This window comes from Bactrocera tryoni, unplaced genomic scaffold (assembly GCF_016617805.1).
Source record: "Bactrocera tryoni isolate S06 unplaced genomic scaffold, CSIRO_BtryS06_freeze2 scaffold_25, whole genome shotgun sequence".
Taxonomy (NCBI): Eukaryota; Metazoa; Arthropoda; class Insecta; order Diptera; family Tephritidae; genus Bactrocera; species Bactrocera tryoni.
This window is the reverse complement of record NW_024395977.1, coordinates 23,891,994-23,918,936: the sequence shown is the minus strand read 5'-3', so window position 1 is coordinate 23,918,936 and position 26,943 is coordinate 23,891,994. Positions and strand designations below refer to the sequence as shown.

Genomic DNA, 26,943 nt, shown 5'->3' with positions numbered 1-26,943 from the left:
GCAACTTCTATGCCGGCGCTATAGCTTATAATATGGGTTCGATGAGAGACAGGTCCTCGTCCCCGATCTCTTCACCAACCTGCATATCCAGCCCTTCCAGGAGCTCTTGGGTGGATGGCAGCATGCCTTCTCGCTCTTTGGGGAGCTCGTTGCTCCTGCTTTCATCCACGGCGGTGGTCACAGCCTTCTCGGCCAGGATGGGGTCGTTGGGGAACTCGTGCCGCTCTCCCGCAACTACAGCGGCAGTCGTCTCCTGCACTGCTGAGCTGGCTACGGATGGAGCCGGAGCTGCGGTCATCCCCGTCGCAGGTTCTTTGTCCGTCGTTGACGTTGCTCTGGGCCTCCATGGCCTCATTACTACCCTGCCGAAGCGGAAGTTCAGCTTGAATCCCTTCTGTCTGATGTATTTACAGGATTCATCATCTACTGTTATGTTGAGGTTCCACCCTGAAACCACAGCACTGCTCGATACGACCTTCCACGCCGTGGTTCTTAAGCCCACGTTTTGTTTTTCACTAAACCAAGCGCGAAGTCATAATTTTCGTCCGCACTTCTGTCGAAGAATACCGCCATACTGTGCAGTTGTTGTATATCCTCGCCTCTCTTAACACACAGCAACACTGCCATCCGGATGCTCCTCACGGCCTCCGAGTACTTCCGGCTTACGGCTCTCGTCGGCTGCTGGTTGGGGTTGGAGCTTTTTCCCCTGGCCTCTTGTGGTTTGTCCTCTCGGATTCTCTTGGACCTGGGTGGCTCCTGAGGAGTTATTTGGCAGCTTTTCCTCTTTTCCGTTCGATTTGGCGCCTCTTGGGGTGCCGGCCTAACTTCGCTTCGTCCCTCCGACAAGGCTGCTTTAGCTCGGTGCCGCCTCTGATTCCTGCGTTTTGTTGCAGACGAACCGTTGGCACCTGCGCGTTGTGCATTTTTAGGAGAGGGGTTGCTCCCCCTGCTCCTACTCAGAGCCCGCTTTTCAGCTGTCTCCGGTATCATGCCGTCCTGAGGGAATCTGAGGTACCACTTGAGAGTGGCCCCACTCATTCACGCTCTTCGTGGGTCGTCGTGACCTCCTGGGCGTCCTGGTTCCGGGGTACATGAGATGTTCCCTCGTTGCCGTCTCCTTTTACGCTCGCCCTCGAATCCACTTTTGTGAAACCGCCCTCCTCTCCGCAGTCGATCCTGCTCAACGGGGTTGTGAGGGCGGCGTTCGCGCTGTTCGCAGTGGTCGCGATGGACGCACTACGCTGAGTGCCGCTGCAAGAGGGCTTGTCGTCGTCATCGCGCGCGTGCTCCTCAAAGAGTGCTCGTTCTTCCGGCGACAGAGCATCCAGGAAGCTGAACTTTTGTCTAGCCCCCGGGCCACTCTTGATTGCGGTACTTGTGCAAAATCTGCAAATCATCCAATGGGCACGGGAGTCGCATAACACCCTGGATTAGGAGGTGGTAGCTCTTGGTCGCCGCACACATGCAGCCTCTGCAAGCCCTCAGGAGAGATGCTATGTAGCATCACCCCTGATGGTTGGGAGATGCCGTACTGTGTTGCAGTTTAAGCCCCTGCACCGCGACAAGGTACCTACCATTCGCAGAGGTCTATCTATCTATCTATCTACAATCACTTCACTTCAACGAAAATGGGAATATGTTCGAAATTATGCATCACTGTTGTAAATTCGAATGGGTACTGTTGATTCATGCACTGATCGTTTTCGAATTATCGATATTCTCGATATTCGAGACTGAAGGAGAATTGATAAAAATGAAAAATACATAATAGAAAAATTTATAATTCATTATTATTGCAGAAAGAAGAAGAAGTTGGACACAGAAGAATTATGAACGACGGGGTGTTGGACCGACAAGGGTTAATTTTTTTCGAGCGCTCGAAATATCGTGCAAAATCATAATATTTCTTATTGTTTTTATTACAAAAAACATAAAAAATAGGTAACGCGCCATATATATTCGTAAATTGGAATTAAAAACACGAATTTTAAGACATTTCCCGTGAAAATTGGTGCACGTTTTCGGAAAAGCCGCTCTCCTGAACCTTTACCTTTTTTTCGAGCGTTCTTGCGTTGCGTTCTTTCTGCAATAATAATGAATTATAAATTTTGCTATTATGTATTTTTCATTTTTATGAATTCTCGTTCAGTCTCGAATATCGAGAATATCGATATTTCGAAAACGATCAGTGCATGAATCAACAGTATTACATATATAATTGATAGAAAATATATTTTTAACATCTAAAGACGTGTTAAGTGTAAAAGTGAACTTTTAATTTCGGGAAATACGATGCTTTTTTATTAAAACAAAGAAAATATTGTTTAAAGGCACGCGCCACACATATTCGTAAAATAGAATTAAAATCGAGTATTTCAAGACTTTTCCAGTGAAAATTGGTGCACGTTTTCGGAAAAGCCGCTCTCCTGAACCTTTACCGGAAAAAAAATAACCCTGGTCGGTCCAAAACCCCGGTGTTCATACTTCTTCTGTGTCCAACGTCTTCTTCTTTCTGCAGTAATAATTAATTATAAATTTTCCTATTATGAATGTCTCGTTTTAACCAATTCCTTTTCAGACTCGTATATTGAGAATACGAGTATCGATGTTTTAATTTCTTTTTATTTTTCCAATTATTATTATTTCTCTATTATGTATCTATTATTTTTATCAATTCTCGTTTAGTCTCGAATAATAGTATGTTTACATATAACGAGATTATCTCCATTAACGAGATTAACTCGATAATCCGTAATTAAGAAACGAGATTTACCATACAAAATTCCTCTCTAGTTAATCCGAGATTAAAAATTAATCTCAGATTACACAACTAGATTAGCGGTGTTATTCCTAATTTTATCGATAATTTTTGCGAAAAAGAGTAGAAATGTCAAATGACAAAGTAAAAAAAAATGGCCGACAGCGAGGGAAAGAGATTAGTAAACTTATTTTTAATAAAATTATTATTTAAAATATATGTAAATTTGTTAATTTTTCAGGAAAAAGAGATCAAGGTGGAACAAAGACAAAGTTGAACTTCTTTTATGCTTGTGGGAGGAAAAATTGCCACAGCTTCGTGGTGTAAAACGTAATTCTCACGTTTTTAAGGATATGTCTGTAGAAATGGCCACAAAGTGGCATGTATATTCCGCTAATGAAATTCGTGTGAAAATACATAATTTGTCAAATAAATACAGGTAAGTTTATTTAATATGCATGTGCATTTATTCATATAAAAGTTTTCAAAAAATTACAAAAAAAAATTTACAGAGATGAGAGGAAATCTATTGGTCCCTCTGGCGGCAGCCCTTCGACATGGGAATTCTACCCTAAAATAAATAGTATCCTAGGGAGCTATAAAAGTTTCAATTTGGAAACATTGGTGGAGGAGAGCACAGGTTAGTAAAACAAAACAGAAATTTGAAAAGTTTATATTTATTTTTATAAACTAATTTATTACAGTTCACGAAGTTGTAGACTGTGCATCACCCCTTAACAGCTCTTCCATTACGCTGGATTCCCAGGAAGAATTGCCGTTTGTAGACGAGGAACCTTTCTAGAAAAAGAAAAAAACATACTTCAAATAATATTCAAAATGAATTTTTGGAGGAATTCCGGGCTTCAAATAGAAAAATTAAGGTTGAAATTGAAGCAATTAAAGAGGATGGCAAGGAGGCCCCTGAAATTGAAAGAGAAAGAAATGCCATCCTCGAAAAATTCTTAGAAGCATATAACAACATATCCTTGAAAACGTGAGAATTACGTTTGACACCACGAAGCATATATCTAGTCCCGGAGAAGATTTTTTTTATTTTATATATGTATATGTATATGTATATGATTTTCTTTTTTTATTTTATATTGTTATGTATGTATATAAATTTTAAGTTTTTATTAATTATTTTGTTTTTCTTATGAATTATTTTCTTTTGTTAATGAATTAATATTGTTATATTGTGATATATTAATATGAAAAATGAATTGACTGTAAATGAAAAAATGAACTGATAAAATAAAACACTTAAACTTACATAGAAATAGAGCTATAGATTTTCTGATGTTCTCTGCATTAGGGTCGTCGGTTCCAAAAATGAATAATGGATCAGGTTGCTCTCGTGGGTGTGCGCTTTCGAAATTTGTTTGCATTTGCAACCATTTCGTATTTATGCTATCATTCATTTCATTTACAAAATTGTGCAAGACGCAAGAACAATTTTTTTATTAATATAGCGTTTTTAATATCGTTCTCAATTCCTTTCCCTATCCTTCTATACCTTGCCTTCAGGTGGCCAAAAGCGTTCTCCAAAACCCTTCGAGATTTAGATAAGTGGTAATTGAAAATATTCTCGTGATCCTCAGCGGCTTGGTTATATTATAGGGCTTCATTAGAAACGGAGTAAAGCGAAACGCCGAGTCTCCTAGAACTACAATTGGGACATTAATGTCACAAAGTTTTTTCGCATTCTCTTTAAGCAGAGGGTTTTGCAAAATTCTTTTCAAGTCGGATTTTTCAAATATTTGGGAATCATTACAACGACCAGGTGCTCCACATTAATGTACATAAATAAACCTATATCTAAAAAAAATGTTTTAAGTATTTTCCAAAACATGTATGTTGTTAACTTACCTGTAGTCTACGAGGGCTAGTAAAACCATTGAGTACCAACCTTTTTAGTTGAAATAGTCAACAGCATCAGATGCGGAGGGCCTAATCTCAATATGAAATTCATCTGAAATAAATTTTATTTGCATGTTATGGGTAAAATATTTCAAATTCATAAACTTACCTACTGCGCCCAGACGTGGGGGAAATGCAATTTTTCTAAATCCTTTAATGCACTCCGTAATTTTTTCTTGCGTAAGAAATGAGCTGGCTAAATATTTAGTTTTAGTATGTCCCACACCGCTCTCCAAAAGTCTTTAAGGTTAAAACATACAGACGCTTTGGAAACCCCGAATAGTCTTCCAACTGTTTTGTACTCAGCAGAAGAACCAAGGGCATACAAAGCGATAGCTATTCTTTTTTCTAATGGAATACATTACCTGTATGTAGTATCACGTTTGCCAATGTTTGTTAGCTCATTACATAAAATTTTGAATGATTCCCGACTCATTCTGAAGCTCTCCTTGAAGAATTGCTCACTATTGAAAGCAATGTCGAGCTCCCAAAAATTACCGTGCCTTTCCTACAATACAACGTCAAGTGGGAATTTTATAAAATGATGTAATTGCTTACGTGTTTCCACAAACGTTTTGGCCTATTGTTATTTATTACAAAAAGCAATAAGGAATTTTGCATTTTTATCTCAGTTAATATTTTTTCCAATTTAAGTTTTCGTCTTTTTCGTATTTCTGTAATCAAGTATACAATCGCGTTCTTTTGTTTTGCTTCCATATCTTTAATTTTTATTATATTTTCTTTCTTAGTTCACGAGTAAAAATATTGATTCACGAAACTTTACAATTCACCAAGAAGATTACAAATACAACAAATTTGACAGTTGATAATCTCACTTGCCTATGTAAATGGGTAGATTATTGAACAAGCTTATAACGAGATTAATTTCATATGTAAACGTACTTTAACGATATTTCGAAACCGATCACTGCTTGTATGACTAGTGCCGAAATGAATTTCGAACAGTGGTGCCATATATAGCGTAAATATCGTGCAAAATTATAATATTTTATTAAGTTTTTATTACAAAATATGGATAGAGGAGGTCCTCCAGATTAAGTAAATACATACATATAATTACCGCTGACTTATGGTTTTGGAGATATTTGCATTCAAAGTTCAAAAATTCAACTATTTTAAATGCGTGTTTCTCCCATTTATAATGAATTTTATAGTTATATATTTAATTTTTATATCCACCAACACTTCACTAATTCGTTTCTAACCATTTATTTTATATTAGATAATGCAAAAATAACTTTTATTCAACATTTAACTTTTGTTCAATTATTTTTGTTCACACAATAAGAAAAGGGTTGCATTCTAACTAATAATCAATGCTACTTTACGTTCATATTTTACAGAAGAACCAAAAGAAATAAAGAAAACAAATAATACCCCGATGACAGGAAATATGTAACACATTAGTTTTACGCATATAATTTCTTTCTGCATTGGCGCTTCAAAAAAATAACCCTCGGTCGGACCAGCACCTGGGCGTGCTCAGTTCTTTTGCGTTGAACTCCTTTTTGCGTTGAACTCCTTTTTGCGTTGAGCGCCTTCGGCCGCGCTTCAAAAAAATAAACCTCGGTCGGACCAACACCTGGGTGTGCTCAGTTCTTTTGCGTTGAACTCCCTACAAAAAACTAACCCTCGGTCGGACCAACACCTGGGCTTGCTCAGTTCGTTTCCGTTGAATTCCTTTTTGCGTTGGCGGCCTTCGGCCGCGTTTCAAAAAAAAAAAAAAATAGCCCTGGCCGATCCAACACCGGGATTTATCAAGATAATGACAATTCTGAAAGGTTTTACATTACTCATCACACGATATTGAATTTAGTTATGACGTCATACACTTTCTTTTTTCTTATTTTTATTCCATTACAACATATGGGAACACTAATTTGTTGCTTGTTTACAACCATTTTCTTATTTTATGAATAAATGTATTTTAACTAAAATTTGATAAGGAATTAAGGTTATTTCTGCACTATTTATTGTAAAATAAATGATTAGAAACGAATAAGTGAAGTGTTAGTGGATATAAAAGTTAAAAAGATAAGTGTAAAATGTATTATAAATCGGAGAAACATGCATTTTATATATTCTTGATCTGGAGGATCTCCCCTATCCGTGCATACCCATTTTACCCCCGAAATCAAAAACAAATTTGTTAATAATTGAAAGTGTAACATTCACTGGCAATCCATCAATCACCAAAATGGATCACATTCCAAATATCACAATATATATTGAGCGTGTGACAGCCGCTATCAAATGCTATGGTGACAGCTACACGTTCAATTAATTATTCTGCGATCCAGGATTAGAAAACAATTAAATATTTCGAAATGGGATTGCCTGATCAATTTGAAAATATATTTTGTATTAAATTGGTTATACACAGAAAAAAGTATTAAAAAGAATTAAAAAATTAAGCAATTTTTGTTTTTTAAAAACTGCAGCACTTTAAAATATCTGCTGAATTCTTCACAATAGTTTTTTTCTTGCTTAAATACTGTTTTTGAAATTTAGGCCTTAGAATTTCCCATGATTTCGCGAATAAAATGCGTATAGTTGGATAAACGTGATTGTCAGAACAAAAATATAAAAACGTATAAACTCGACAACTTAAAGTGTGTAATTTATTCATATATAATTAATTCCATATATATTGTTTACTTTTTTATTCACTAACACTTTACAAGACTGTTTCATACATTTATTTAATTTAAAATAATAAAGGAATTGCAATTTTTTAATTAAATTCTCATGTGTGCCATGAAAAAAAAAACTTCTGACAGATGAAAGTAAAATTTTGAAATTTTCGTGGTGAATTTAAATGTCAGAACTTTACACATCTGACATGTAAAATTTTTACAACTTATAAATAATACACGAATATGGGAAGTATTGAATTAAACAAATATAATATAGTTTTTTTTTTTTCAAAATTATTTTTATTGGATCTGCTTTTTTTTAAAACCTAACAATAAGTTATAAAATCTTAAATCTATTCAAAAACTAGACAGTCTTAAGCAAGGGATTGAGCTGTTTTGGTGACACTTTGCTCTTTAGTACGCAGGCATATCTCTTCTTTTAAGGCGTGGTTGTTCGCAAGAATGTACCAAAGCATTAGCCCAAGGATTTGGATAATCTCGGAATTTAGATATATATTTAAGTCTGCTGTCTTCTACTTCTTTCTTTACCATAGGAATATCAAGGTCTTTATGGATATTTTCATTACGTCTCTGCGAATGGTAGGCGCCTTGCCTTGGTGCAGGGTGCACAAACCGCGAAGCGGAAGAGCGGGCAAATCACGCCGCAGGAGCCCACCAGCTTTAAAAGGCTGAAGGGCAATAGAGCGAAGACAGCCGGAGGTCAAACCTCTGCACCAGTTGCTCCCCGGGTGGAGGATGGGCGGCGCAGATATGCGAATGCTGTAAAAGGCATCCGCATGGCTGTACTGCTTACTGGAGCTTACCGTTCTCCAGGACCTCCTCATGGAAGAGGTATTCAGAGGGGTGAATACGCGGCACCCTTCTTTCGGATGGATTTCAAAGGAGGCATGTTGCAGGTAGGTTGCAAGGACGAGGCGTCCGCCAACTGGCTGCGGCAGTTCGCGCCAAAGTTGGAAGAATGGAAGGGTCCCGTCCTCTGCGCAAGAGGGGCGGAGGACTTACCGATCATACACAGCATAACGATGTTCCATCCCCGGTGCGCAGACAAGCCGTATAAGTTTGCTCTAGGACCGGTCAAGAATCAGAACCTGGGCCTCTGTATCCCGGCCTGGCGCGTAGTCAGCAGTAAGGTTGAGAAAAATGGTGAAATAAAAAAATGGATTTCACTTGGGAGTGGCCAGAAACGATTATTTTACATATGGCTCAAGCAGCTCACGACTTCCGGTCTTTGACCAAGTATCCTCTGGGTAGCCTAAGAACATCCGTTCGAAGGCGAGCTAATGTGAGAAGGCGAAACATCCCCTACATAGGGTTGTGCGCTGGGTTTGGGATCCGCCACGTAAAAATCTAACCAATGAAAATTAACAATCAGCCTCGGATGAGAGAACCCCCTTTTGATGGCAAACGAAATAAGAACTACGAATTGAGGGCATGCACCGATCCCTTAATTGGGAAGTTGCTGCTGCCCAGCTAGTTGATGCCCTCGTGAAAATAAAGGTTGACATCACCGTCGTCCACGAAATGCGATGGACGGGACAAGGACAGAGACGAGTAGGTCCTTGTGGCATTTACTACAGTGGCCATATAAAGGAGCGCAAGTTTGATGTGGGATTCGTGGTGGGAAAGAGACTCCGTCGCCAAGTACTGTCATTCACTCCGGTGAATGATCGTCTAGTCACAATCCGCATCAAAGCGAGGTTCTTCAACATATCGCTGATTTGCGTCCACGCGCCTACGGAAGAGAAGAACGATGTGACCAAAGATGCCTTCTATGAGCGCTTCGAGCGCACTTTTGAGAGCCGCCACGATGTCAAAATCGTGATTGGCGATTTCAACGCCAAGGCGGGCAAAGAATGTACCTTTGGCACTACGGTCGGTAAATTCAGCCTCTACGACGAAACATCCCCAAATGGGTTGAGGCTGATCGACTTCGCCGGGGCCCGAAATATGGTTATCTGTAGTACTGGATTCCAGCACAAGAAAATACATCAAGCTACCTGGCTGTCTCCGGATCGAAAAGCCACCAACCAGATCGATCATGTTGTGATAGACGGAAGACACGTCTCTAGTGTTCTAGACGTGCGTACGCTCCGAAGCCCTAACATCGACTAGGACCACTACCTTGTTGCAGCCAAGATTCGCACTACCTTCTGTGCAGCAAAAAACGCTCGTCAACAAACACAAGGCAGGTTCGACGTCGAGCAGTTGCCATCACAATAGACAACTGAACGATTTTCTACTAGGCTTGCACTCCTGCTCTCTGAGAGCACTCGTCAATAACTCCGTATTAGGATACTGTGGGACAGCATTTCAAACTCCTTACGTACAGCTACAAGCGAAACCATTGGTTTTCGGAAAGTGCAAAAGAACAGCTGGTACGACGAGTAGTGCCGTCTCGCAACGGAGAGAAAACAGACTGCCTACCTCGCAATGTTACGATCGACCACAACACGTGCGTGATGGGATAGATACCGAGAGTTGAAGAGGGAAGCGAGACGCATCAGCTTCTTTGTAAACTATGGTCGGACGAAAGCGTGCCTACCGATGGGAATTTAAGTGAGCTGCCTTTATGCCGCGATGTCTGGATTTGGTATCCCCGCAAAACTAATACGGCTGCGTAAACTGACGTTGAGCAACACGAAAAGGTCCGCCAGGATCGGGAAAAACCTCTCCGAGCCGTTCAATACCAAACGAGGTTTCAGACAAGGCGACTCCCTATCGTGCGACTTCTTCAACCTGCTGCTGGAGAAAATAATTCGGGCTGCAAAACTTAATAGAGCAGGTACAAGCTTTTATAAGAGTGTACAGCTGCTGGCGTTGCCCAGGTGAACCTGCATCACGCGGCGGCAGCTTCGGCTGTCATAACGAGCAGGTTCACAACGGAAAAACTGGGCATTCTGCTGATACAAGAGCCTTGTGTCTGCAGAGGAGAGGTTAAAGGCCTCAAGACGGAGTTCAACAAGGTAATAAAAGATCTCCCTAGCGAGAGACCTAGAACTTGTGTAGTAGTCAGGAATAATACTGACTTTTTCTGCATTTCAGAGTTACTGACGCAGAATCTGGTGGCGGTGCAAGCCAGAGTCTTTGGAGGCACAGGCTTCGTCCTAGCATCAGCCTATTTTCCAGGGGACGCATCCACAGCACCCCCAGATGCGGTGGATGGACTGGTGATGTGCTGCCCCTAATCAGTGGTTGTGATGCAAACGCCCATCACATGGAATGAGGTAGTACGGACTGCCACGCACGTGGTGAGTCTCTTTTAGAGTATATACTAAGCAGGAACTTAGCTATAGAGAATATGGGGTGTGAACCTACCTTCATCACAATAAGCAGGAGGGAGATACTTGACATCACCTTTAGCAACGAGCCTGCGAACGGATTGGTCTCACAATGGAGGTTTTTAACGGAGCCCTCCTTGTCAGATTACAGAATCATAAGGTTCGCGCTAAAAGTAAAGGTCAGACAACTCCCCCCTAGACGCAACCCTCGGAGGGCAAACTGGGATACCTTCAGGGAGATGCTAAGTGAGAAATTGAGCAGAGAGGGGCAGAATTACAATAGCGTTACACGCCCAGGAATGGATATCAGGTTATCTACGCTAAATGGGTCAATTATAAACGCGTATCATGGCAGTTGCCCCCTAAAAGTGACCACAGACAAACCCAACTGTCCCTGGTGGTCAAGGAAACTCGCAGATCTCAGGAAAAAAAGTACGGAGGCTATTTAATAAAGTGAAACGTACGGGGGTCTGGGAGGAATATAGGAGCAACCTCACCTTATGTAATAAGGAGATTAGTTGTGCAAAGCAGGCAAGCTTCAGGAGATTCTGTGAAAATGTCACCTCCACACCAGAAGCAGGTCGTCTGCATAAGGCACTGACCAGAGGCAAGACTGACACAGTACTAGCAATCAAAAGAAGTGAGAGGACTTTTGCGACCAGCGCAGAAGACAGAGCTACGGAGCTTCTGCGGGCGCACTTCCCTGAAACAATTCGTGAAGACCAGTGTCTACCCGTGATCGAACACAAGCCATCCCGCTTGGATTGGATGATCGCTAAGCAATTATATACTGCGGATTCGATCAAGTGGGCAATGGCCTCCTATAAAAAATAAGGTCGAAGGCGCTGAAGAGTGCACCCTTGCATGCTACTCAGCATGCATACAGAGCGGGCAGATCTACCAGTACTGCTCTATGCCAGTTAACTTCCGAGATAGAAAGTTCTCTGGAGAGAGAGGAAGTGATGCATTGCGCCTTCTTGGATATCGAAGGTTCATTTGACAACCCGTGTCACAGTGTGTGCTGTCATCCCTGCTATGGAGTGAACGACCTGTTAGCACTGCTAACGGACAATGGGATCCGCTGCCAGGGGTATGCAGACGACATTGTAATTATAGCCAGAGGCGAACTTGAAGACACTCTCTGCGACCTAATACTAAGAGGTTTAAACCTGGCAAAAGGGTGGTGTAGTTGGGTTGAATTGAATATCAACCCCTCCAAGACGACCGTAGTCCCGTTCACGAGACGTAGGTCCTTACACGGTTTCAGGAACCTTACACTTGGGGTTAGAGAGATAGAGATGACCAACAAGATCAAATATCTTGGTCTCACGCTGGATTCTACTTTGCGGTGGAAGCAGAATGTTAACCTGACCTTGGTCAAAGCGGCAAAAGTATTAATGGTGTGCAATCGGCTGGCAGGAAAATCCAGGGGCTGTAATGATCGATAGGTGGTTGTACACCATTATTGTGCGACCATTAATCACGTACGGGGCGTTGGCCTGGGCCTAAATAGCGTCGCTGATTTCGGTAGGGCTCCAACTATCGAAGTTGCAACGACTAGCTTGTGTCTCCATGTCGGGGGCAATGCGCACTTGTCCGACGGCAGCACTTGAAGTCTTGCTTGAACTCACAGCGCTTTATTTAGTGATCGGTCATATAGCCAAGCATACACTTCCGCAAATAACGGCAGAGAGGTGTGGCAAAGTTAAGTTAATCTCGTCCGAGAGGATGAAAGAGATAAGTGGCAATATAGCATTGGCCCTTCTCCTGAGGGACAGCATTACCAAAACAGTTAACTTCACGAAGAAGTTTAAGATTTACCCTTGGAAGCAAGGATGAGTGGACCGACTCCACTCTCGAGCTGATGCTGAGGAATAGTAAGTTGAGGTGGTACACTGACGGATCGAAAACGTCGGAGGGAATCGGTGCAGGGATCGCGGATCCGCACACCAAGCTCCCTATACCTATGGGAAGTTTTACGAGCATTCTCCAGGCAGAAGTCTCTGCCATAAGTCGGCCCATAGAGATAAACCTCCATCGCAACTATCGCAATGAGCGGATAACCATATTTAGCGATAGTCAAGCGGCACTAAAAGCGATCTCATTCTACGAGATCAAATCGCTACTAGTGCAGGAGTGTAGAGAACGGCTGAACAGTCTAGCGGAACGTAACCAGGTGCACCAAATCTGAGTGCCTGGTCACAAAGGTATAGCCGGTAACGAACCAGCTGACGAGCTCGCCCACTCCGCAACCTCCACCAACATGGTAGGACCCGACCCCTTCACTGGGGTGGGTCCCTATACCTTAACGGAGTTGCTCCGCAAGGAAGAAGGAGTAGGCAGAGGAAGGCATTGGCAACGAGTGCATGGTATGCGACATGCCAATTGGGGGGTACAACCAGAACACCTGCTAATCGACTGCACAGCAGTCTGTAGACGCAGGACTAAGGCTCTTGGATCCATCGCATCGCCTCACTAGTACCCGGCAGAATATTGGACTTTATCAATGTGCTGGGGCTAAGTGAGTCCTTGTGATTTAGGAGAGGGCACAATAGACCTAAGGTCGCGGTGCATTCCTCACTTATTAATCTTATCTTATGTACCACGATGTACCCATAATTGTTCTAAGAATTTTAGATTGGAACCTTTGAATTTAATGAATGTTGGTTGCACAGGTCGTACCCCACACATCACAACATTTATACGCCAATTCGCTAGCCATTCTTCGACATAACTTAAATGCTCCGCTAATATTCTTTATGCCAAAATGTAGCAATTGTTACGGCTCACTATAGCTGTGTCGTCCGCAAATGTTGATGTTAATACATTGTTAGCTGTTGGAAGATCTGCTGTATATATGATGTATAGAGTTGGGCCTAAAATACTGCCCTATGGTACACCAGCCCTTATCAGTCTTTCATCAGATATGAATCTCCTACTTTCACCATAAATTGCCTATGATTTAAATAAAACTCCAATGTTTTATACAATTCTAAAGGTAGAATGTTTTTAATCTTATATACAATTCTAAAGCTAGAATGTTTTTAATCTGATATACATATGTATAAAGCCTTCATGCCACACCTTATCAAAGGCCTGAGCCACGTCTAGAAATAATGCTGAACAGTACTCTATGTGCTCAAAGGCTTTTCTTATTTCGTTAGTAATTCTATTTACTTGTCTATTGTGCCATGTTTCGCATGAAATCCGAATTGATGCGTTGATATTGTATTATTTTCGTGGAGGAAAGGAGACATCTTTGATAGTAATACTGAAGAAGTCTGATTGGTCTGTATGAAGACGGCTGTGTTAAGTCTTTCGCAGGTTTATCTATTAAGATAATCTGCGACTTTTTCCATGAATTTGGACAGTATCTGAAACTATAAATTGCATTGAAGAGCAAAGTAAGCACCTCTACAGCAATAATTGGTAACTCAATTAGCACTTTTGGGGTAATATTATCATGGCGACTTTTTTGAATTAGGGTAGAAGGGGGAGCATTCGCCACTGGGGCACATTCGCCACCCACGGTTATCTCTAAACTCAGTATAGCAATCGAACTTGAATTATCGATAATGTTTGCTTCATCTGACCACCTCTTGTTTAACTTACTTTGGAAGTTGAAGTTTGCAAGTGATCGTAAACAGTCGCGTTTATTCCGTTTTTTGTGTTGCAGTGGAAAGTTTTTAAAGTTCGCATATTTTGTAATAACTTTGTCAATTAAGGTGTTCAGTAAAAGATTTTCATAAGTGTGATACCGACTATATTGCTTTTAGTAAAAATACAAAAAAGGTTTTGATAAAGTGCTGGAGGGTGTAAAAACAAAGAGAGTTTTGAAGCATGCCTGCACCTGGGGCACATCCGCCACACTACAGGTGGTGTTGTTTCGCCGGCATATGTGCCCCATGGGGCAAATACACCACAGGCATATGTACCATGATGGGATAAATTTACCATACCCCATCTGGAAAATGACCACATGAGTAGACATATTAAAACGTGGGAAATATTTTATAAACTGATAAGCGCATTTTGGTACTTGTATCTACATTTTCCACATAGGTTGTTATTAGCACCATGGTTCGAAACTATAAAAAAAAACAGACCGAAGTGATTTGGATGAGAAAAAATTTAAACTTGCAATCAATGATGTTCTTTCAAAGCAATTCAATATAAGTGAATCTGCGCGCACCTATGGCTTGAAACGCACTACGTTACGAGGCCGACTAGCGAAGATTAATAAGGAAAGAGCTAAAGCACTTGATGATTCCGGGCAATCCTCGGACGATGAGACATTTTTGTTCTCTTCGAAATATAGCTCAAAGCAGATATTTAAAAAAAAAATGGAAAATGAAATAGCAGAAAACTTCAAAGTATGTTCAAACCTCCAACATGGATTCACGTACAGCGCTGCACGGAAGTTGTTTTTGAATATGCTGAAATGAATTGAACTAAAATCCCTTTATCCTGGACAAATAGCAGGAGTTGATTGGATGCAAGGCTTCATGAAACGACACAGTGATTTCAGTTTGAGAAAGCCTGAAAACACCAGCCTTGCGCGTTCTATGTCTTTTACCAAAGCAGCTGTTATGGCATTTTTTGACAATGTGCACATTCTGTATAGTAATTTTTCGTTTGCTCCTGTCGATATTTATAATCTTGATGAAACAGGAATAACAACTGTTATGCCTCCTCCAAAGGTATTTTAGCACGTTTTCTTTACCTTTTTGCATTTGTACATACATCTTTAACCTAACCTAATGGTTATTTCCTAGGTGATTTCGGCGAAAGGAAAGCGTACAGTGTCTCAGGTGGCGTCCGCGGAAAGAGGTTCTTTAGTTACCATGGTGGGCATAATAAATGCTACTGGAAATGCACTTCCACCAGTATACGTTTTTTCGCGAGTTAAGTACAAAGATCACTTTGTTAATGGTGGTCCCAACGGCTGCGTAGGTATTGCTGCTAAAAGTGGGAGGATGTCAACGGACGGCTTCTGTGAAGTTCTGAAACATGTTCAAAAAAACACCCGATGTTCCTTAGAAAGACCGATTTTGCTTTTTTTGGACAATCATGTTTCGCACTGCAACTTGGCTGCTATAATGTTTTGCAGGGAGAATGGCATCCACATGATAAGCTTCCCACCGCATTCGTCGCACAAGTTACAGCCCTTGGACATATCGGTATTTGGACCATTTAAAAAACATTTGGCCACGTCATATAGTGATTTCCTTTTATCCAATCCTGGATGAGCTATTACGATTTACGATATACCTCAACTTTCGAAAATTCCTTTTCAAAAGTCATTCGTCTCTGAAAACATATGCAAAGGTTTTTCCACAGCTGGAATAAGTCCATTTAACAGACAGGCAATTCCTGAGGCAGACTTCATTAGCGTAGATGTCGAACATCAAACTGCTGATATTGACTTTGCATTAGAATTAGTTACAAACCAAAACAATGTTTCAATTGAGCCTGCTACTCCTTGCGAATCTTCACCCATACCATCTGTTGGCAAAACTCCAGAGCAAGTTCGCCCTATTCCTAGAATAATCAAACCTTTTAACTCTTCGCAGTCAAGAAAAGGTTCATCTAAAATTCTTACATCTACACCTTCCAAGGAAGAAAAGGAGAAAATTAAATCAGGGAAGGTGCTGCCACGAAAAACTACCAAAAGGTCCTTGACTTTTAAAAAACGAGTATCCTCGGATGAATCATAAGATGATGATTCCTTAGTTACAAGTTTTGCAGATACCTATAAATCTATTGGATCGTTCTTTGACTCCGAGAGCTTGGATTTGAATAATTACGTTCTTGTGCGGTTTGAAGGTCCACAAGATCAGTTTTACGTTGGCCGCATAGTACGCAAGTTCGAAAGTTCTCTTGAAATCGATTTTTTAAGAAAAAAACGCAATTGCGGTGTTTTTCCAACCTATTGTTAAAGACGTAACGTTTGTACCGAGAGCAGATATTGTATTGAAGCTTCCTGAGCCCATCCATCCACTATATTGTTAAGTAAAGTTGACAAGAGCTATAATTTATAATTTTTCAATAAGAGTGGTTGTTAATCTCTGTATAAATAATATATATATAAATCAATAACATTCAAAGAAACAATAAAGAAGCAGTTATTAAATGTATTTTACACAGTGGCGTTTGTACCCCATCCCCTTGGCGCATCTGCCCCATGGATGGGACGGTTTCACCAATTTGCGAAGTTTGAAAATGTGTTGAAAAAAATATAGAACAATTAAAAACAACCGGTAAGGGAAGATAAGGAAAAGAAGCCCAAACATGTAGGTTTACAGCCAAGCAAACATTCCTGGAAAAATTTTTTTGGTTTGACTTCCACAGCAATTCAAAAAAAAAGGCGAATGTGCCCCCTTCTACCCTAAGTTTTTTTATGATTTCAATAATTTTAGAGGGTGAAGCCTTAAAAGACTCGAGTGACTCTTTAGCTGTGTTGGGTAAGCTGGACAGCTTTAAGTTGTTCTTTGGCAAATTAGGTCGAAATGTGTTCAAATACCATTGAACATGATTACTTATCAGCAAAGCCGAAATTCTACTAAATATAAATATCTATTTATATATTATTATACATACATACATACATATATATAGTACATAATGCATTTACATGCAATGCACATCTAATAATAATAATAATGCATGTGGACACAAGTCATAAATTTACAGATGAGATAACATTAAACACACACACACATGTATTAAATTGTACACTTGAAAACAACCCCATGTAGCATAAAACATACATACATACACACACACACATATATAAGATACCAGAAGCGGAACAATCCAGGAGAACGCCGAGTAGTTCTTACGTCGAAGCTGATCCCTTTAGACGCACACCAAGATTGATGCGATCACCTAAACAGGGGCTCACCGTGGAAAGGCCAGAAAGAGCGAGATCGTCACCACCAGCGCTGCAAGACAGCATGCCTCGAGAGGAACCTGCGCAATCAAAAGGGACATTATGTCTCAGCTGGGAGATGTGATCCAGAAGCTAACTGAAGCAATGAAACTGCCTCAACGCTCGATCAACAATCAGATACGTGATCTGTTAAATTCTGTGACGAAGCTCCACGAACGCGCCCAAAGCGAGTACAACAACGCTATCAAGGCAACCAGACGAAATGTCCTCTTAAGACACGCAGGAGTGGATTCAACGCCAAAAAGGCCCCGCGAGGATGAGCAACCAGCGAGCAAAACTCCACCAAAGAAAAAAGCAATTCAAGAAGGAGTGCAAAAGAGGCCCACTACTAGCAAGAGGAATGAAGGCGACATTCCTACAAAAGAAAGAAGAGAGGATGGAAAAGAAAACGATTGGATTGAGGTGAAGCGCAAAACGTCAAACATAAAGAAGAAGGCTGTTCATGTCCCACGTCCGAGACCGGACGCAATTATAATTTCACGCTCCGGAAACATGTCGTACAGCGACATACTTAGAGCTGTCAAGAAGGAGGATGCCCTCAAAGAACTTGGAGAGGACGTGTCGCGCATCAGAAAGACGGCAAAAGGCGAAATACTCTTGGAAATGAAAAAGCCGCAAATGACAAATACGGGTACATATGAGAGGGAGATATGTAAGGTGTTAGGTGACCAGGCACAGATAAGAGCCTTAACCCATGAGGTATCTGTAGAGATCCGTGACCTAGATGAGGTAACAACAAAAGAAGACATTGTAAATGCAATTCGATCGCAAATTAATGAGCTAAGCTCCTTCAGGGAAAGCTCAATTAAAAGCATGAGACAGGCATACGCGGGTACGCAGACGGCAGTGATCAGCATTCCGGTGTCGGACGCAAAAAAATTAATTGATACACGTAAAATTAAGATTGGATGGGTTATATGCAGAATAAGGGAGAAGCCGAACCTTAGGAAGTGTTTCAGATGCCTGGAATATGGACATCTGGCGAGGGCTTGTATCAGCGAGGATGATAGAAGCAAGTGTTGTGCAAAATGTGGTGAAACGGGGCACTTCGCAAAAGAATGCGACAAAAAACCATCCTGTGCGTCATGCAAATCAAAAGGAAAAAAGGATACGGATCACCGAATGGGAAGTTGGAAATGTCCCCTCTACCAAGCGGCATGTAAAAAGACGAAATGAGAGTTGTACAAATCAACCTAAATCATTGCGAAGCGGCCCAAGAGTTACTGAAACAGACAATCTACGAGAAGAAGATAGATGTGGCGATAGTCTGTGAGCAGTATAAAAACATAAGTGCTGGTACCTGGATTACCGACAAGGAAAGCAAAGCTGCCATATGGGCCTGTGGGGAAAACGCCTTCCAGGACAAGCCGCTCTTGGGGAAATCATATTACACGCGAGCAAAAATAGGAGGAATCTATTTCTACAGCTGCTACCTCCCTCCGAGTATACTACAAGATGTTTATGAACAGATCCTCGACGAATTAGTCCAGGACGCCCTTACTACTACACCAAATGTGATAGCGGGCGACTTTAACGCGTGGGCAATCGAATGGGGTAGTAGCAGGACAAACAGGCGGGGTAATGCTCTGCTCAAAACGTTCGCCTTACTAGATGCTGTGCTGCTTAATACGGGAGGTAGAAATACCTTCGAGAAGAATGGCCGCGGATCTATTATAGATATTACGTTCGCCAGCAACTCACTGGCTGGATCTGCACGTTGGAAAGTGTGCGACTTCTACACACATAGTGATCATCTAGCCATTATGCTTGAAATCGGCAAGAAGCCGCGAAACCAAGGCAGTCAAAAAAGCCGCGGAAAAAGGATGGAAGGTGGAAACGCTAGATGAGAACATCTTCGACCTCATGTTGGATGAAAAAATGGGTAGCTCGACCGACTTAGACCGACAAGCTGAAATGCTGGTAAGTCACGTAAGTAAAGCTTGCGATGCGGCCATGTGTAGAAAAAGGCAAAACACACCCCGAAAGTCCGCATACTGGTGGAACGAGGAGATTAGTGCACTAAGAAGCGAGTGTCATAGAGCGAGACGCCTCTCCCAAAGAAGCTTAGGTACGCCAGAACACACAGGACTGCGCGAATATTTTAAAAGAAAGCGAAATGAGTTCAAGAAGGCTATCAAAAGAAGTAAGACCTTAAGCTTCAAAGAACTTTGCGAGAAGGTAGATGAAAATCCGTGGGGAGATGCCTATAAAATAGTAATGGCAAAGGTCAAAGGAGGTAAAAACCAGGCACCAACCTGTGCTACACTGCTAGAAAAGGTGGTGAAAACGCTTTTCCCCATCGCAAGAGCAACATACGAGCAGAAGAATACCATCAGTAGGCGAAGTTTTGTCAATCGACGAGGAGGAGGTAGTAGAAGTAGCGGAAAGATTCGGCAATACAAAGGCGAAAGGACTTGATGGCATCCCAAACAAGGCGCTTAAGATTGCAGTTAAACACAGCAAGAAAGCCTTCGCTGAAATTTTTTCTAGGTGTCTAAACGAAGGCGTTTTCCCAAGAGTATGGAAGAAACAGCACCTGGTTCTCCTCCAGAAGCCAAACAAGCCGGCGGGCGAGCCGAGTGCATATAGACCACTTTGTATGATCGATACGATGGCCAAATATTAGAGAAGCTGATCTGCAAACGTTTGGAGCGTCACCTAGAAGGAGAGCTGCCTGGCTTGTCTGAAAACCAATTTGGTTTCCGAAGACATCGATCTACCATGGACGCAGTCGGAAAATTGACGGACATTGCGGCCAAGGCCATAGAGGGAACCAGGTGGATGCATGGCGATAAAAAATAATGCGCAGTTGTCACACTTTACGTCAAAAATGCTTTTAATTCTGCATCATGGCCTCATATAATTAGGGCTTTGGAGGCAAGAAACACTCCGGGATATCTTCTAAGGATAATCAGTAGCTATTTGTCTGATAGACTGCTACTGTATGACACCGATGCCGGCCCAAAGAGCTACGTGGTGACAGGTGGAGTACCGCAGGGCTCCGTTTTGGGTCCGCTACTTTGGAATGTCCTATACGACGGGGTGCTACGCCTACCGTTGCCAAAAGAGGCTCAAATAATTGGCTATGCAGACGACATTGCTGTGACGATAGTTGCTAAGGAGCTCTCCCAAATCCAAAACCTCTGCAATGCGACCACAGCAAAAATTAAGGACTGGCTTACGGAAACTAAGCTGCAGCTGGCCGGAGAAAAGACGGAAGCGGTGCTTATTACGAGCAGGAAAAAGCTAGAAACGGTCACCTTAAATATCGATGGATACAACATTACAACGCAAAACTCCCTGAGATACCTTAGAGTCATAATTGATACGAGATTGAACTACAAAGCGCATGTTGAAAAAGCCTGTAGCAAGGCAGCTACTGTTACAGCGGCCCTGTCAAGAATAATGGCTAACACTGGTGGCCCTAGTCAAAGTAGGAGAGCCCTACTAGCTAAAGTAAGTCAGTCAACACTGATGTATGCGGCCCCTATTTGGGGAAAGCACTGCACCAAAAACAAATGCCAACAAGGCAAAGGCAGTGACTAGGCTATGTGCCATCCGAGTGGCCTGTGCATTCAGAACGGTCTCACATGAAGCAGCCAGTATCATATCTGGTCTTATGCCTCCGGACTTAATGGCCTCAGAGTTACGTAGAGTCTACCTAAAATCTAAAGCTATGAATAGGCGTTTAACAGATGATGAGCGAAAAAAGGAGAGACAGGTTAGCCTCGAAGAGTGGCAAAAACAATGGAACGCGGCAGAAAAGGGAAGATGGACGCACAAGCTCATCAAGAACGTATCAGCTTGGATTGAGAGACAACATGGGGAGACGGACTTTTATCTGACGCAATTCTTGACAGGCCATGGCTGTTTCAGGGAATACCTTTACAGATTCGGCCACGATGATGACACGAAATGCTCATTCTGCAGCAGTGCCAATGAAAACGCCGAGCATATCTTTTTCTTCTGTTCGAGATACGAAGTGGAGAGAACTACCATCGAAGGAATAATTAACCAAAGGATGACGCCTGACAACATTATAAGCCACATGCTGCAATCAAAGTTGGTATGGGCGAAAATGAAAGAGTGGGCCGCAATAGCGATCCACGAACTCAGGATAAGAGAACGACAGCGAAGAAGCTTGAGACCAGCAGAATAACCACGAAAGGAGTTTCTGAAGAGGCATTCTTGCCCAGCTTGGTCCTGCGAAGTAATACCTAACGGCGGTCCCGCAGGACCAAATACAAGCTAACGCCGCCGGAGTTAAGGGTTTAGTACGTAGGCGTACTGCTTCGCAAGTCCAGTTAAGTTAGATAAGACTAACTGGGCGTGATCCCGAAAGAGGTGTATCTTTAGCGAGCACTATGAATCGTGCATGCTACCTGTCTAAGGCAGTATCTTTTGGAAGATTCCCCCTCCGACACAAAAAAAAAAAAAAAAAAAAAAAAAAACACACACATATATTTAATTATTTAAGATAGTTTTAAAAATTGCAAGGAAAATATCAAAATAAAATTAGATTGAACAGTGGTAAGGAATGACAAATCTTCATTGAGTTTTAAACATTTGGTCCTTCGAGCCAAATTAAAAAGTCCTGTATTTACAAAACAGACAATATACAAAAAAGCCCTGTTTAAAATGCAGGCAACATAAAACAACAAAAATAATTGTAACACAGGTGTATATTCCCGCGCATTAACAACATAAAACAAAAAGAATGAACAAATTCTCCCTCGATATAAGACTTCTCATTTCCCCCCACCAACGCACAGTGTATCGTTTAATACAAGCTAGGGGGACAAAAATATTTTAGTATGAAATTTGATTGTTTTGGTCGTGTTGATTAATGATTTTAAGTTTCATTGAAAAATTAGTATATATTTTTTAGATTTACGAATAGAAAACAAAAAATTGTGTAAAAAATATATTTAATTATTTTTTTAAATTTCAAAACATACAATAACATTTACTTGAATGTATAAAATACATACTAATACATAAGTCCATTACATTTTTTAACTAATGAAAAACGCGATGATTAGTATGGGATTTTTTACCAACAGACCTAATAATAACAATAACATAAAAATAACAATAACACACAAGAACAAAATGTTTAATGCTACTTTATCATTACTCATTGAATGACTCATCATCACTGTTAGATTCATCTGAATCAGATACTAGATAATCTTTATCGTCATGGTCACATGTTACCTGACGTGGTACTTTTGAAGGTATTGAAGGTGGGACAATTAAATTTAGAACTTCCACCGGTAATTTATCTGTTCTCTTTCTAGGAACTTCTCTGAGTGAGTTGATTACCGGATCGGATGTTATTAAAAGCATGTGTAGTAAATCTATATTCGTGACTATACGTGACTGTTTTCTGGTGTGGTGTTCGCGAAATCTACGGCAGTCCTTATTACGGGCCTCTTGAGATTCCTCCGAGAGTTGCCCGATTGGAAAAATACAATTTCTAATTACCTCCGTACTATGTACCAGGATTTTGTGCACGGTGACTGGCATATAGTACCACGAATATAAATTAAGATAAAGGGTTCTGGTTGTGGAACAAAGATTTTCGAATTTATTGCAATTAATATCGTAGCCGGAAGATAGCGTTCTCAATAAAATGCAAAAATTAATTAGATTAATATCCAATCCGGTAATCTCCCCACTCAGTTCCGGATTCATAAAGAACCTGCGGGCCGTATTCCCATCATTAGAGTTCCCATATCCAGGTTTCGGTGTGTCTACTATAAGTCCCATCTGGTTTTTAAACTTTTGCCTTACTTCTTCCGAACGCTGTTTTACACCAGCCTTTTCTATATCGCTCTTAGCTTGCCACTTTTTTATGTCCAAACGATAACAAATGTGTAACATGCATTCAAAAGAACGAATCCAGGCGTGCAAAGTAGACAAACCGAAACTGTAATGTTCTTTTTTAACCACTACGTCTTTTAATTCGCCATTCATCAGTTTGGGAGTAGCACCACAGATGTAACATTTTTGTGAAGAAAGTGTACCAGTCAAAGCATTACATACTTTTCCGTCTGCCATTGTAAGTAAAAGATTATGTTTTACCGAAATTTGAGAACCGCGATTATCACATAGTGTTGGAAGAAGTTGAGATGCTTCTTCCAAAACCTTGTTAGTTTCTAATGTAGTAAAATCAGTTGTTTCCTTTGAAAAAATCAGCTTAATTGGGCGACAATAAAGTGTGGACGAAGGCCGCGGATTTTGCCATAAAATATTTTGGCTGGCATCGTCACTCAATCTCAATGGAACAATAGCAAAAACAAACAGATACTCATCAGTAGCATCGCAGTTCTCAAATTTCTGTTTATAAGCGCTATGGCCGGAGCTCCCGTCACATCCCACATTTGCTGATTAGTGTGAATGACGAATTAGAAGATATATTTTCTTTGAAAACTTCACTTTGCGCTTCAATTAAGCGTTTAGCGGTTTTATCCAAAATGGCTTGAAGTTTAATTTCGGCGCGCGTTTCTGTTACCAAGATATGCTCACCTGCAGGGTAACACAAATTTTTAGACCTACGTAAACTAAAATAGGATGGAAAAACTTTATGTCCCGCCTTCAATGACCATTTTCGCGTCTGTTTATACGAGTAACTTGTGGACTTAGAATCTACATAATAAGCTAATAAGATATTTTGTTATCGTGCTGAGTGCGCACGTAAACTGTTGCGCAATAAGCCTTTTCAGAGGCATCACAGAAATCGTGTAATTCTGCGTTAATGTTAGGGGTGAAATTTACCCATCGAGGGACTTGAATTTCAGATATAATATGTAAGTTGTTAGCAAATTGAACCCATTTCTCAAAACGTAAAGGTTTTACCTGTTCATCCCATTCAGTGCCATCTTGCCACAGTTCTTGAATGAGGATTTTAGCTTGAATTATTATTGGCGAAAGCCATCCTGCGGGGTCGAAAAGTTTTGCCACCAGGGAAGGAATTTGACGTTTTGTAATGGCGGACATAGGAGATATTGACTCAATTGTATATGAGAATTGATCTGTTATCGCATTCCATTGAAAACCTAGAGTTTTGGTTGTACTAGCTTTTTCAAATTTAAGGAAATTTGTATCTAATAAATCTTCCTTTTTTATGTTTTTTATTATTTCGGGATGATTTGATGTTATTTTCTTTAGGTGAAAACCTGCAGAATTTAGTGCTTTGATCACTTGAGATAATGATTCGCACGCTATTGGTATACTGTGGCTACCTGATAAAATGTCATCCACATATGTTTGAGTTTGCAACACAGAAGATGCTAAAGGCAAATTTGTTGCATTTTTTTTTGCAACTTCATGTAATGTCCTAATGGCTAAATAGGGTGCGCAGTTGATGCCAAAGGAAACTGTTTTAAGTTTGTAGTCGCTAATTGGACTATTAATTGAATTGCGGAAGACTATGCGTTGGAAATCTTGGTCATTTTCATGCACCAGAATTTGCCTATACATTTTCTCAACATCCCCATTGAAAACGTATTTAAACATGCGCTAATTTAGAATTAGCAACATGAGATCAGGTTGTAATGTTGGCCCTGTGTATAGTACATCATTGAGTGATTTGCCTGAGCTCGAACACTTTGCGGCATTGAAAACCACTCGTACCTTTGTTGTAATTTTATCAGGTCTTATTACCCCATGATGTGGCAGATAAAAAGATAAATACTTACCTTTAGATACTTTTTCATATGGTACAGCTTCTTCCATATGATTGAGGTCAAGATATTCGTCCATCACATTATCGTATGCCGATTTAAGCTCACTTTTCTTTATCAGGCTTTTTCCAGGCTTAGAAATTGCTGGACTGCTGATATTCTAGAGTGGCCTAGAGCTATGGTTTCAGGAAAGTTGGTTTGAATGGTAATCGCACAACATAACGACCATGTTCGTTTCTTGTTGTTGTGGATTTGTAATAGGCTTCGCATGCCTGGTCTTCTTCTGAAAGCTGGGTAATTTGGGGTAATTCTTCTATTTCCCAGAATTTTTTAAGTTGATTGTTTAAAAACTCGTTTGAGATATTTTCCACTTTTGTGGTGAAAGAATTGATTTTTTCAGGGACTTGGCCACTTATAATCCACCCAAAGATTGTATTTTGGGCTAACAATTTATTGGAGATTTTCTCAATACCTTCAAGAATTATTTGAGGTATTAAGTCACTGCTTAATAATATGTCGATTTGTGATGGGGTATGACAATTGGGATCTGCTAATTTGAGATGTGAGCATTTTTCCCAGTGTATTTTATTTACTTCATAGCTTGGAAGCAAATTTGTAAGTTGCGGTAGAACGATGGCTTGTGCATCTATTCTAATATCCGCATTTGGAGATACTATGGTAATTGGGCATATTTTGTTCGAATTTTGGATAATTCTTCCGCCCATTCCCGAATGACCGCAGTGGGTAAAAGAATTTTGCTTTCATTTTCTGAATGAAGCGCTTGAATTTTTGCTGCTTTAGAGCAACATGGTTGTTCTTCCCTTTTTTCGGGATTTGAGATTTCGGGATTATCACTTTTGGTTGTAGTGACTAACCCGGTGGTTTTATGAAATTGATTTTGCTTCATATTTTGAAAGTTCGTAATGTGAAGCAGTGAGCGATGTCTTCGTTGAAAGTACGCACAATTAAATTTGCTTTCACAGTCTTTTGTCCCGTGAGAATTGGACAGACAGTTGATGCAAAGTTTATGTTGTCTGACAAGATTGTTCCTGTCATAAACGGAAAGTTTTTTAAATTTCTCGCAAGATCTTATGTTGTGACCTCCTTTACAAATTTCACATAATGGTTGCCATTTATTAGTTTGGTTTGACACGAAAGTGTGACTTTTATTAACGTGTCTATTGTATTGCATATTATTGCTGGCTTGAAGTTTAAACAAGTTTTTACTTGAGTCATTTTGATGACTTTTTAGATTTATATTTTTGTTGTCAATTCGCTCAGCTATCTCGTATTGAGCAGTGAGGAATGCTTTCATTTGCTCCCATGTGGGCATTTTTTTCCTTTTCACAAGTGATTGTTCCCATCGTAGTAACGCAGCATCAGGGAGTGTTTCTGCACAAATAATTACTATGATGGGGTCCCACGATTCTATGGAGATATTTTGTGTTTTTAACACTGATATGCAATTAGTCACTGTCGAGTATAAATTTTGAAATTCCTGGCTGGTTTCTTTTTGAATTTTTTGTAGATGTAATAATGTTTTTATTGGGTTTTCTATCATAACCCTTCCATTTTCGTATCTTTCGACTAGTGCTTCCCAAGCCAGCGTAAAATTTTCGTCATTTAAAGCGAATCACTTGACGATACTGCCTGCTTCCCCTTTTGTTTT

At 40.6% G+C, this 26,943-nt stretch overlaps 1 protein-coding gene across 1 annotated transcript; it reads left to right on the top strand.

Annotated features, from left to right (window-relative positions):
* The first annotated feature begins 2,914 nt into the window (after positions 1-2,914).
* Positions 2,915-3,792, top strand: LOC120780432. The gene is made up of 4 exons (XM_040112708.1): positions 2,915-2,939; positions 3,000-3,197; positions 3,271-3,398; positions 3,463-3,792. The coding sequence occupies exons 2-4, from the start codon at positions 3,112-3,114 to the stop codon at positions 3,558-3,560; spliced, it is 312 nt and encodes a 103-aa protein (XP_039968642.1). The 5' UTR covers positions 2,915-2,939; positions 3,000-3,111; the 3' UTR covers positions 3,561-3,792.
* Positions 3,793-26,943: the final 23,151 nt, after the last annotated feature.

What these genes read in the sequence shown, in the direction of transcription:
- LOC120780432 (XM_040112708.1), top strand. Translation starts at nt 3,112, where the DNA reads ATGTCTGTAGAAATGGCCACAAAGTGGCATGTATATTCCGCTAATGAA. An exon ending in AATTTGTCAAATAAATACAG is followed by an intron (nt 3,198 to 3,270) that starts GTAAGTTTATTT and finishes AAAAATTTACAG; the next exon opens with AGATGAGAGGAAATCTATTG. An exon ending in ATTGGTGGAGGAGAGCACAG is followed by an intron (nt 3,399 to 3,462) that starts GTTAGTAAAACA and finishes AATTTATTACAG; the next exon opens with TTCACGAAGTTGTAGACTGT.